The sequence below is a fragment of the Cydia amplana genome, chromosome 1, assembly GCF_948474715.1.
Source record: "Cydia amplana chromosome 1, ilCydAmpl1.1, whole genome shotgun sequence".
Classification (NCBI taxonomy): domain Eukaryota; kingdom Metazoa; phylum Arthropoda; class Insecta; order Lepidoptera; family Tortricidae; genus Cydia; species Cydia amplana.
The window spans coordinates 12,633,984-12,647,539 of NC_086069.1; the positions used below are offsets into that span (position 1 = coordinate 12,633,984).

At 34.2% G+C, this 13,556-nt stretch overlaps 1 protein-coding gene across 2 annotated transcripts in view; it reads left to right on the forward strand.

Annotated features, from left to right (window-relative positions):
• LOC134647925 (fibroblast growth factor receptor homolog 1-like) overlaps nt 1-13,556 on the forward strand; it is an 82,791-nt gene that overhangs the window by 31,117 nt on the left and 38,118 nt on the right. For both annotated transcript variants that reach the window (XM_063502304.1, XM_063502313.1), the window contains exon 2: nt 12,193-12,336. In XM_063502304.1, the coding sequence (XP_063358374.1) occupies nt 12,234-12,336 (103 nt within the window). In that variant the 5' untranslated portion in view covers nt 12,193-12,233. The remainder of the gene's footprint in view (nt 1-12,192; nt 12,337-13,556) is intronic.

The window sequence follows — 13,556 nt, forward strand, 5'->3', positions numbered from 1 at the left end:
AAATATTTCTGGTTAATCTAATATACCTACGTATTGATTTGATTTAAATTAAACAGCCTTGAACATTATCAGATAAAACACTCAGTCCTCAAATGTTCCTTTGAATTATATGACACATATTTATTTTTGGTGAACATAAAAGCGGAATCAAAGAGTTTGTTAGATTCAGTGTGTTTAAAATAGTAAATCATAGCCAGACGATCTCCAAGGCTAGGACATCCGTAGTTTAGAGGATGTAGGTAACTAGTTTAACACTGAGTTTAACATACAAATATGACAGATTTTTTCCATTATAACGTCGTGATTTAAAGTTAGCTTCACCTTTTTATTTTTGATCTAGTCTCTCAGCATAACAGGTCAATAAATGTTGCTTAAATTAAGTCTTTCCTGTCTTTATCAAACCAGATAAAAATATTAAAGTACCTAAGTACTTACAAGTTATTAATTTATTTCATAAATTTGTTTACTGTGTTATTTAAATTTGAACATAGAGAGGGATTTGCATAGTAATATATATAATAAATTATTCAGCTCTTTTCAGGAAATTTATACGACACATCGATTTACAACCACTTTTGCGCGTTTATTTAGATACGAGTAATAAGTACAGCATATTGTAATTAATTAGGTGCAGACAACAGGGGTAATTTTAACATTATCGCGGTAACTAATGGACTGTAGAGGGACTGAGTCCGGAAATCATCTGTAAGTTTCTTCATGCCGATGCTGAAAGCTTCAAATTACAAGGTAGTCGTAATTTCTCAAAATGTTCTACGAGACTAATACGAACTGGGAACTAACATCTCAATAAAAACGTGAGCTGCACCACAATCAATAAGATAAATTAAATTAATGTCGATAACCGTCACCGTTGAACACGGGTGATCGCCGCACTGACAGAAATAGCGCAGCAATATATATGAGTTCAGTTTATATTGAAGGGTATTATATCGACTACATTTCACTCGATATATCGGACGTAAAAATATCGGCGGACTGAACCATAAATAATTTAAGCCCAGAGTTAATAGAGGCAGACTATTCACTTGGTATAAAACGTCCGAATTTATGCCCTTATGCAAAACGAAGTATTGGGAGTTTAGCAGACTTGGATACAGTCGGTGAAGATATGTATTCAGTTGACTTTTACATAATTAACTATCCATTTATTCTTTATTATGGGTTCTTTGTTATGCTAAATCTTAATTTAGCATAACATATAATAGTCGTTCGGCTGTTTCTACAGGTCTGAAGCACTAATGTGATTTAAATCGGCGCTGTTTATGTTTGGCCGCATGATATAAATTGTTTTGCATTTGCTGGATTCAGATTGTGTATTGGGAAGTGTGCAATATGTATTTTTATATCAGGCGGATTTTGATTCGTTAAGATGGTGCGCAATCTTCATTATGTGCGCTTGAGTAATTCGTAATAGTTATATACGATACAAGTGCGAAAAATAGGAAATTCGTAACGATTGGCGTATTTTAAAACACGACCAAATGGATTGTTTTAAATCGACACGAGTTGCGAATTACCTATTCGCACGTGTATCGTGCAATGTTTTATAGGACATATATATATGCCCCTTTAAATTTTTGACGTAGTTATATATGTAATCTGGTTATTGTAACACCGGTGTCGTAATTTAGTACCAGATGTACTGTATTGGTTATATATTTAATATTAAAATATATTAACAAATCTTCAAACATGACATTATACACGTTACAACTATTTATTACGTACGACAAGTATCTCTCATGCACATGTTATATTCTCATGTAAATAGTGTAGCTATTTTATTTAATGTCCCCGCGGTACGTACACCGCCGGCGCGCGTAATTCTGACCACGTAGGGCGGTGGCCGTTACGGCCGCAGCGTGCCCAATTGCGGCGGTGACCATTTGCTATTGTCAGGTATCGAGGTGTCATTTAAGATAGAAAATGTATTATCCGATAGTACTAGTTGTGTTAATATCAATAACAAATCAAGTTAAGATTTTAAAATTTCGATTAGGGCTCTAGATTTGTTAAGCTGTCCGACAAAATTTCAAAAAAGGATTATTAGGTACATATGTGCTCAATTTACAACGAATATCTTTGTGTTTTTTTATTAATACCATGATGGTGACCATGGTGACGAACAAGCGGGCTTGCTGGTAAGCAGCTACCGCAGCCTATTGGCACTTGCAACTCTAGTGGCGTACTCTAGTAGGACCCTACAAGCTTACAAGGATCCATCGTTGGTAGCACTGGAAAGCTTACTGTGCTATTAACGTTGTGGTCTTCTGTTAGAAGGAGGCACTTCCCCAGTTGGGCTGCTCCAGTTTCGAGCTAGATCACATTTCGCTTTGTCCTACCTCTCTTTTGTTAGGGCGTAGTTTAAGACGGGTCCAATTATTACTAGTGGCTCTGTGAGCTGTAGACCTCGCGAGCAGAGCTTAAAACTGAATAAATGTATGGCAAAAATATTTATTAAAATATAGGTATAGTACATGTAATATAAACAAAAAAATAAAAACTACATAAAGGTACAAAAAAAATTTAAACGAATACGCTTAACCCGTGCTTGATAAATAAAAAATACGATTTTTTTCATTTTTTCAAAATAAAAAATATAATAAAAAACAACTATACGAAATTTAAGTATAAAAAAATACAAAAAGTTATGTAGCAGTATACAATTACTGGGGATGGAACCAGGGACCTCCCGATGCAAACAAAAAAAGCGAACGTTTGCAAAATACGCCATTATAGTTCTTACTAAAGCTGACGAAATTTAGCTACTCATTCTCAAGTAAAAACTAAATATCTAAATACCGCCAAAACCAGCGATACAAATTTTCTGAATTTTTGGCCATTTAATCTATAAACATATCTCAAAAAGAAACAACTCTTATGATACCGATACGACTATTTGTTTAGGCGGGAGCTATCACGACTCCGCCATTTTGAAAAATTTCCAAAAACCGGATCAACAAAAAAATTTTATTTAGTCATAGAATTCGGTCACAAAATTTCACGAAAATCGGTTAAGAATTGCGACCTGTAGAGGAGAACATCCGGACATACAAAAGCAAAATGCCCGAGTCAAAACGTAGACCTACGCTACGCTTCGGTCAATTAGGTATGTACTTATAATTAATAATTATACATATGTATGTCTGTTTTGTGTTATTTACCGAATTACATAATCTGCCTTGTTTTGCGTCGTATATCAGCAATTATCAATGGTTTACTAATAGCTGGGACAATTTGAGTCCGCACTGGGGGACATGTAATAGAACAAGGCCGGTCAAATCAATGCTCCACCAGAATGAGGGAATCTTTGAGGCCTTCGAGCAACACGGAAGGGAGGCGGCATTCGCACTATTTCCCCTCTGCCTAGGTACAAGATCAACTGATTTAGCGCGGGTAATAAAACTAGTTGCGCTCGGATTTTAAACTAGTCCGAGTCCAGTTGCGCGAGTGAACACAGAAGCAGAAAAAATGCCAATTGCTCGGTTTTTTGTTGTAAAAAGAGGTCGGGGACATCAAATTTACAAAAAGAAGGTGTTAAATTTCACATGTTTTTTTTTTACATATCATACATTTAATTACATTTAAACACAATTATTATATTTTAGTCTCATGAATTGATGGATTTATCGATTTTTCTCGCCCAGTACAAATTGCGGATCGGTTGAGCGACAAATCCGACTTCTCATCTCTCAGAAAACAATTAAATTCTTCGACGAAAATGTGTTAGTGTGCGTGTTGTGAGACTTGTGACTTGTCCGTACACAAAAACAGATCGAGGTGTGCATTTGTCTGTGTAGGGAGTCATTTTCTATGTATTTGTGTCGTCATTACAGATTGGATTTTGTATGTAAGCGTGTGAGAAGTGTGACTGCACCTTTTCTCCCGCAAAAAATGGCAGAAAGATTTGTACGGTAAGATATCGCTTGGGCCCCTCCCTTCCGACGTGTCGGAAGCCGGTGTTGCTCGAAGTTTGAGGCCAAAGATTAATAAAAATATATCTAGGTATAACAAAATGTTATATTTGACAGCCAATCTTGTACTTACATTGTATCTCCCTTCTTCGATCTTTCTGAAAATACCGCAAATGATACAAATATCTTTTCGTAATTTATTAAACATTGATTTCAGCAATAACAAAAATACCTAGATAATTTATTAATTGTTAATAAAAAATAAAAAATACACATTTGCAAAGGTTTTATTAAAATATTACTTTTGTAACTAAATTATAATTTTGTCAAACGATTATTCTAGAAGAATTGTTCCTCATTTGTTTTCTTTAAATCGATTGATGTACGTTTGAAATTGTACCCCTCAAATACACCACAGTTTTTTTATTGTATATGCTATTTCAATAGGGTCGCAATATTGCCACTAAATAGGAATTATCGGTTGTTAATGTGAGAAACTTGGGGCTTATTAATGTAAAAAAAAAATTTTTACGGGTACTAAAAACTCCGTAAGTATTATGGTTAACTATAATATTTATTATGGAAAGAATGTAATAATGGTGATAGGGTAGGCTATTAAATTTGTTATGTGATTTGTTTCTTAATGCAATATTACATTACCGAGATATGTACTTAAAAATCTTAATATTATACCATCTAAGATTGTCTTATTTATAACTATTTACATTTAATGCACCTCTGCTTTTAGTTTCTTGAGATAGTAGATAGGTAAATATCTGTCTGATTGCACTCTAAAAATACCACATTTAAAGGTACAACAAACAAGAGTACACCACAAAGGGTTACGGTACTTGAGAAAGAAAGCACTTAGATGACTAAAAGCTTGGTTTGTATTTCGGTTATAAATGAATCTTACTTACGAGTTTAAGTGCTGCATTGAAAACGTAATGTGTGTGTTCTTGAGTAAGGTCCGGCAGAACTTTACTAGGACTGATATTTCAAAAATGTTATCTACGGTGCTTCAAAACAAATTATTGTTTATAAATCAGTTCTCAAATATAAACCTTAAACGATCTCCACGAACAAAGATTACCTTCATCGAAGCAATTCGCTGGCCACTCAACCTTCCAAGCCAAACAAAACTATATATAAACGGGGCTGTTTACTGTCTGTCCGTGCTATCTGCGAAACCGTAGACCAAACAAGATATGACCTTAATACCGGTTACTACCGTGAAGAATACGTAGTATCTACAGGTAAACTTGCGGTATATAATAAATACAGAGGTACCTAATCAAATTCGTTCGCTTCAGACAATTCAGAGGGCCTTTCCGTGAACTTGGAAATCGACATTCGTCTATGTTCATTGCTATCGTTGTTATGAATTATGATATTGCAGTGATTGGTGAAACCGTATTATAGAATAGAATAGTTTATTTTTTGAACGCAGGCTGTCTAATAATTAATTAACCTCACAAATAACAGATGCATTATTTTCGCTCTTGACGTAAGTCGTAAGCTTACACGATGACAAAGGTCAGGTTTTTCCAATACAGGTACCTGTTCCATTAATAGCTGAAGAGCACTCAAAACTAAAGCGTCTACGCTGGAGTTAATGTTCCGTCGGATGAGACCACCGACGAGCCTCTATAGATCTCTCTCTGTTGTCCAACAGTTTGCTTTGTCCATACACGCGTCTGGGTTCTCGAAACTGATCGCTAAGAGAAAGATGAATGTGGCTATTATAGAATTGAGTGATCAATTAAACTATTTAGCACCGGAATTTTTTTTTTGTTCCAGAATGCCTGTGCATTTACGGATAAAAGGAATAAGTACAAATAAAACGCTAATACAATAATGTTAAACGCTATCGTTAGATCCATTTTTGAGAAGTTGATGATAAACAAATTAAATAAACATTTTTATTCCTTATACGGGATAGGCAAACTTGGTTTTTGTAATTTTGTTACTATATAAATACAAAAGCTTAAGTAGGAAATCCTAATTCGTGAAATGAAAGTTTCGATGGATTAATTCGTTTTGTCAAAAACAAAATATAGGGGTGCAATTTGATAAAATTTACGTGAAACTGTTGAAAAATGGGTTGTCTACCTATCACATTGCTTGAATTTTGAAAGTCCTTACAGATTAAAAAGTAAAAGCTACGTTCTATTCGTTTAAACCCAACCGACGGCGCGGCGCTAGCGCACAGGAAGTTTACGGGCACGTGCGCGCGCTTCCTTGCACAGGATGTTTTAAATTTCGAACGCAAATTCAAACCGCGCATACGTTGAACTGTGGTTAAATCGGTGTATTGCCATTTGATTGATTGTGGTTTGCGGTGAGTTTTGTTGGTTATGTTATAGTAATGATTGACGGATACAGAATATTTTATTTTTCGTCTAGTTACCTGCAGAGTACGAGAATTTTAATTAGATTTTAAACTACTAATGTACTCTGTGAGCAGTAGACCTCGCGAAACCCTATGAGTAACCATTTTTAAAAAAGTTCAAAAACTAAATTGAAAAAGGAAAACCATACAAAATCCACATATAAGATCTTTTTTGCCTAATCTAAAAAAACATACTTCAATTTCAATTAGATGATAATTTGGTTTAATTAAGCATTTTTAATTATTAACTTATATTTATGAGTTGGATTTACCACTAACCATTTATATCCTAGATAAAATATAAGTGTTGAAATATATTGCATCAAAAATCAATTAAAGTTATCAGCTTGGCAAATAACTGGCACTGCGGCAATAACAGTAAGCTATAAAATTAGCAATAACCATAATTTCAGTTACTCGATACCTTGTTCCGTTTATAGTTATTATTAGCAGTAGGTACGAGTAATTACTGTACACGATTAGTTAATATACCGTTAATTGTTTATTGTTGTTGCTAATGCGGGCGTGTGCTTATTTAAGGCGGCCGGCAATGACAAATGAGGCTGATTTGTTTGTATGTTAAGTCTGTTTATCATGATGGATGCTGTGCTATCATCACTCGAGCTGCTGTGAGCAGATAGGCCAGAAATACTGAAATTGTTTGAGCTAATCAACTTAGTGTTAGTATTACGCGGTTGTATTAGTAGGTATAATCTACAAACAATAATATGTATTTGTAATCAAGGTAACAAAATATAAAAATAGAACACCGCGACCGACTCAGGATTTAAGATGGAATTACGCAGACATTTTTTATCTTGACCGGGAAACTCACAGACTATGAATGGGTCTTGGCTGCATAATTTGTTTTCATAGTCAGTGCCAAATAAATTAATTAATAATCTCACTTTATTATTTGTCATTCCAACATTCACATACCTAACTATCTTGTACCAGCGTACAATTATTTGATAACGTTCGATTTAGGTCGCTTAGTCTGCGTGGAAAACTTAAATGTAGAATATATAATATTCTTTAAAAGCAGGAGACATATATTATGCGCTTAATATGTTATTACGGATCAAGTTTAATTTAAACGGTTCATGATTGACTGAAGGCCTAGGCACACACAGAATTAAGAAACATTAAATTGAACAGAAGTAAACAGCTATAACAAGATATGACTAAGGACGTAAGGACCGTATCGTTAATTATGGATACAGATAAAACCTGGTCTAACTGTTGACGTGTGTATTATTTTGTTTTACTATGTTCTTAAGGTATAATCTGGGGGTATTTTTAAGCCACATCTGATATAAGAAGGTTTTACATTTATTTTATTTTAGGGACTCTATGATGATTTTAATACCGTCTAGCAAATATAATTTGGACAAGCCTATCGAGTTTAATTTGAGACTATTTCAGCGATTCCTTGTTACGATTGAAAGAAACAAAAGGTTAATATGCTGCCAAAATATGTCATCTAAGAGTTCTTTTCATGATTGCTCAATTGAACATCCACAGAATAAATGTGGTGAATTTTTATTTTTACATGAAAACGACTTTTTATGCAACATTTTGAATTCCCGTCAATTTTTGACGCAAGCGAAATGAGGGAAACAGCTAAAAGAATCTACCGAAATCCAAAGCCTAACGGACATTCATGGCGTTGAACCATGGCTAGGTCGATAGAAACGCTCCATGATGGTTATATTGTATACCAAAGTCGGGGTTGTCGTAAGTAACATGCCATAATCTCTAAAAGGCCACCATGCACAGATCCAAAACTTTTTTCCAACGAAAAGAAATGATTAGACTATGCCCAGATGTTTCGCTCTACGAATCATGTGTAATTGCTGTTTACGTAGTACGATTTTTTTTGTGTAATATCTCGTTTTGTTCGCAAACCGCAAATTTTCTTGTAGTACTTATTTGTCTACAATCGTTGTTGTTACTCGGGAGGATTAGGTAAATATTGTCCAAACCATATGCATTACGTCGATCTCCCAGGACGAAATGTTACTTATCATTATAGCACTAATTAAACTATATGTGTAATTTTTAAATAAAAATATAATATCAGAAAAAACGGCTAAGTAAAGTTGTACCCAGAATTAACGATACAGTCCTTAGGTATTAAAATAATAATCGGGGTTTTACAGAAACTCCTTAAGAAACTGAACACGCTGTATATTACAATAAAGCATACTGTTTACTAATATTCATATAAAAAACGCCGCCATCTGCTGTTTAGAGGCCTCGTTATATAATTATTTGTGTGAACGAGAAAACATTGCACGCAGTGCATCAAGCAGTAGCAGAACCACCAAAATGCAATCTTCTTGAAAGGCCTTTACTGCTTTGACTTAAGATTTAATATTGCTCAGATGTACATTTTTGATGGTTGTTGTACCTATAAACAAACCTCCAAATGATTGCAGATCCCTGTCTAAAGATTATGTAACCTGTCCTGAATAAATGGAACTTTTACTAGAACTATGTTGCATTTGTTTCTATTATTACAGTTTTGATTGAAACGTTCAATCGCATTCATTGGAACTATTAAACTTACTGACTTCTGGTATTCAGAATATTTCCTGAGCTCAGGGACAGTTGTAGAAGTATTCACGTTATTTATCATTGACACAATCTTTTTTATACATTTTCAAATTATTGTATTGCTAAGCTTTTTGCAGTAAAATTTAGTATGACACGTAAAATAAATGCATTTTCTATCCTGAAACCAGTAATAGACGGCACGAAAAAGAAAAGACTGAAAAAACTCTATCAGCAACAACTCTATGCACCTAAAGGTAATATGTATAATAATATTAATGTTAGGCATTTAAATAAATAAAATATATTAGTTCAGGAGGTATAATAACATTAATAACTATTTTGATTGTGTATAATAATGGCTATTTACAAATTTGTAGCAAAGGTAACATTTGAAACAAAGTAAATTAAAAAGGCTTAAATTAAAAATAGCCTTACAACGTCGAAAGTTAATAATAAACTGAGGAGATCTCTCAAAAAACTGCCCCGTTTTGTTACAAATAAATCAACCAGAAAAAGCTTATTGAAAGCTATTTTTAACACCGGGTTACAATACAAATAAAAAAGCAATCGGTTGATGTATCCATTTTTAAATGTGGCAACACCGGTCTAACCCTTCAGCGGTCGTGATATACTACTGCAGTGTAGCAGGCACAGCACAATTTTATCACCAGAACATTGACTGTCAATATAAAACAGTACAGAGTAGCATAACTTTCTTGTAATATCGCTCTTTTACTCGATCGGTATTACAATAAATGACAACATCAAAAGTGGCGTACAGACTATGTGTCAAAAGTATCTACCATCCTCTGATAGATGAACAAAAAGAGATATGCCTGTTTATATAGAACAATTAAACTGTTGCAGATACTTTTGAACACGATTTCTCAAGATGTACAAATATGTATGCAGCTAAGCTAATTGTTTTGATGACTGAACATCTATTTGGAAAAGTATTGGAGGGTGGCAGATACGTTTGTCGTGTTGTTTCATACGTTACTTATGGTGCTGACTGTACAGTTAACCGCACAAAGATCTTAGCGTGAACTCTGCCAACAATAAAGACGCGATTAGAATCATTTTGAATACCTCGTTTACTTGACTTCTGCTGCTGCTGACTGTACTACTTTATACCCTACACGGATTCCGACACTCTGAAGTGATTATACTGTTTAGAAGTTTTTATTATACTTCTGTTATACTGGCGCGTGGTATATGATCTAATGAAAAATAACATTAAACAGAATCTTACGCGTTAAAGAAGTTGCTTTATAAAAACTATTTACGTTTATGATGGGGGTGTAATTTTTTTAATATTTTATGTTCCCTTGTTTTTTTAGCCTAAAGTTATTTTAGTCAAGTAGTTACCTGAAAACGACATGGATTAGAAAATAAACCGTTATACTAGGTAGCGATGAATTAGTATAAAACTATTTATTTGCCATTCAGCTAACTGATACCGTAATAGTTATAGAAGTAATCATATTTATTTGCGATCAGGGCTACTATAAATACTTTAATAAATCAAATCAAATCAAATATCATTTATTATCAATTATTATTATTTATTAAATAAACCCGCTTTGGGTTTCCCGCAAACAAGACATAATCTTGCAGTTGTTTTGCAGGCAAAAAGTTATTTTAGTTTCCTAAACGATTATGATACCTTTATCACCGTCCTAACCTCAATCCAAAAACAAATGAAACGCGACACCAAACATTTATAAAAGCACCAACCCCTTCATTAACCAAACCCATCGGTCTGAATCAAAAGCGAGTTATTTTATATGCTTGTTTATTTTAATGTTTAATTTTATACAAAGGCAACGACCTCTCTTCGTGTACTGCCGGTGAGTTAAATTATTTTAAAAATAAACGACTAAATACCAACGAAAATGTTTTTCTTTCGCGGCATTTGGGATGACCTCGTTTGTAAGTAAACTTTGTTTTTAATTATGTGCATAAATCTTTTGAAATCTGTTTATGACAGACCGGCAACAAATTGCGCCTGGATTTATTTATGAACACGGCAAGGCAATATGATAAGTTCTTTGTTAAAAATTAACCCAAATAAATTATGAGGAAGTTTGTAACAATACCAACCACTACGTTCTTGATTAAATAAGTACTTGGGTATTTATTTGCGTGAATCTCAAGACCACTTCGTCAGTTTAAAAGAAAAACAATTCAGCGGCTTTTATCCATAAAGGGCATGCGTTGCCATAAATAAAATATCATATGGGTACTTACCAATAACCATAATGTATTCACCGCAATGCACACGAGATACGTGCGGATATTCTTCTCTAAGTACCTACATATATATATTTTCGTCGGTTATTAAAGGGCTTGAATTGTGACATTTATTGCCCTCGCGCACTTTTCGAGACGACTTCGCACTCCGTTGCGTATGGGTTTTTATTGCTACGAGTATATGAGTTCTATTCCTGGCATGGATACACATGTTCGGAGGGCCTAAATATTCATCTGCTAAGTAAATTTTAAGTGCTTGTAAAATGCCTTTCTATAATGAAGTATTTATCATTTATTTATTACATGATTTTTAAGAAACAATGGACATTAAATTAGTTAATTTTTCACTTTTTTACGCAAATATCATAAGTTTTCCATGTTCCGAGATTATGACGAGTTTGTCCATCTCGCTAAGCCAGATCATCTTAGGACGATGTCGCTATGATTCCAAATGTCAATTATCTCTGAAATATGGCCGTTTAACATTAGTATAACGAGCGAGATACTTCCAAACTAAAATATTTATATATAGAATAGTTACATAACGATAAATATTTTTTGAAATCTCACATGTTTTTTTGTAAGTAGCCTCCTGAGTCACAGAAGCTTTGTTTTATTTTTGAAATTGGAACCCTTAGTTACTCAATGAAAGTTCAAAATATTTTTTGGAATATGTACAAAAATTTGTACGCGGGGACTTAGGAGGGTAGACGAGTAAAACTAAAGTAATATCATTATCGTTGCGTATTTAAGTAATCAATTGAAAAGTACCTACGTAAAATATGGCGTACCTACGATTTCTTTTTATTTGTTTAAAGAGGAGACTAAATTGTTGTTTACCCTCGTGTTAATTACTGTGCGTAGGGAGAGCGAATCTTGTGCGTTGAGAGAGTCTTAAGACAGGAGAGTTCAACTTTATTGTCTAGTGAAACATTGGATTAAATTATTTGTTTCGCCATAAAGCATAAGTGAAGGTGAATCAATATAGTATTATTAGCGTACAATTCCATTTAAAGTACCTTAGGAATAAAGAGTCCGTTTGCATTGTTCCAGAAACTAATGGATCCCAACAAGAAGAGCTGAGACAGTGAAACATGACGCGGGCCGCCATGATGTTTTGGCGCGAAATGTCAATCGCTGTCATTTTCGTTCTTTTGGCAATGGCTTGCGAGTGTACAGCCCGAGACATCAATTTAGGTAAGTTTGTAAACCTCTATTACAATAGATACCTACATGATATGTACACTAAACAATGACTGTTAATGCAGTCGGAATTTTTATTGCCATTAATCGGAACCAAAAGATTATGTATTCTTTTTTCATACGTATTTAACGTACGAGTATTGACAAAAATCTCAATACGTTGACCGGAATTTAAAGTTTTCGGCTACCTATATCATTTTGCATACCAAATAATTGAATTGAAATTTATGGCCAGTCGTGAGTTGTTGCTTTTGGTAATCGATTCTTATTGCTTTTTATGCACTATGTAGGTATGTATCTACATTGTGCAAAGTAATTTCTTTATTAATGTAAAAATCATCTAATCGGGGTGAATTTAAACGTCCATTATATCCTCATGTGGTACCTAAATAAAGCAATTTCTCACACATTTTAAATTAACAAATTTACACACAGAATATAATTACAGCGGAAACCTTAACACCGTCACGGGGACAAATCGATTGTGCCTCAACCCTCTCATTTGGTTCCAATTACTTGCAGGATGCTGCGACAATTATTATAATGGCCAACCAAAATGATCCCTTGGCTGTCGTCTTGGGAGTCAACTTTGATTATTTTGGTAACATCGGGGGAAGGTGGACAGGCCCCGTAGACAACATGCCAATCGCTAACGCTCCGTAGCGAACGAAACGCAACTGTCACTGTCACACTAATATGGAAAGTGAGAGTGATAGAGAGGCACAAAGCGATTCGATGGCGAAGCGCAAGCGATTGTTACCTTGGCTAGGCCGCCAGATCAGTTTAGGCTGGTCCACGCTAGAGCTGTAATGTTTGCCGGATGTTTTGTACATTTTTAACTTTTGTTAAGAAATTCTGAGGTGAACCAATTAATTTATTTAAAAAAAACTATTAAACTTTTTTGAATGTTTCTTTCTGTGAATGTTGTTTAGAAAATAAACATACATGGGGTATATTCTGATAGCCCACGATGTGAGGAACTAAAAAAAATTTTGGACGTCGATGTTTGGACCATCCTGTATAAAGATGCTATACGCATACAATAGGTATACGCATAATTAAAATGATGGTGAAATACGTAATTCATTTTGCAATATATTTTCTTTGCAAAAACAACAGTTATTACTTTTTTATTGCAACTATACAAAAGGCAGGGCAGGATATGTAATGCAGTACCTACAGTGGTAACTTAAATTACTTTCGTCAGATTTTAT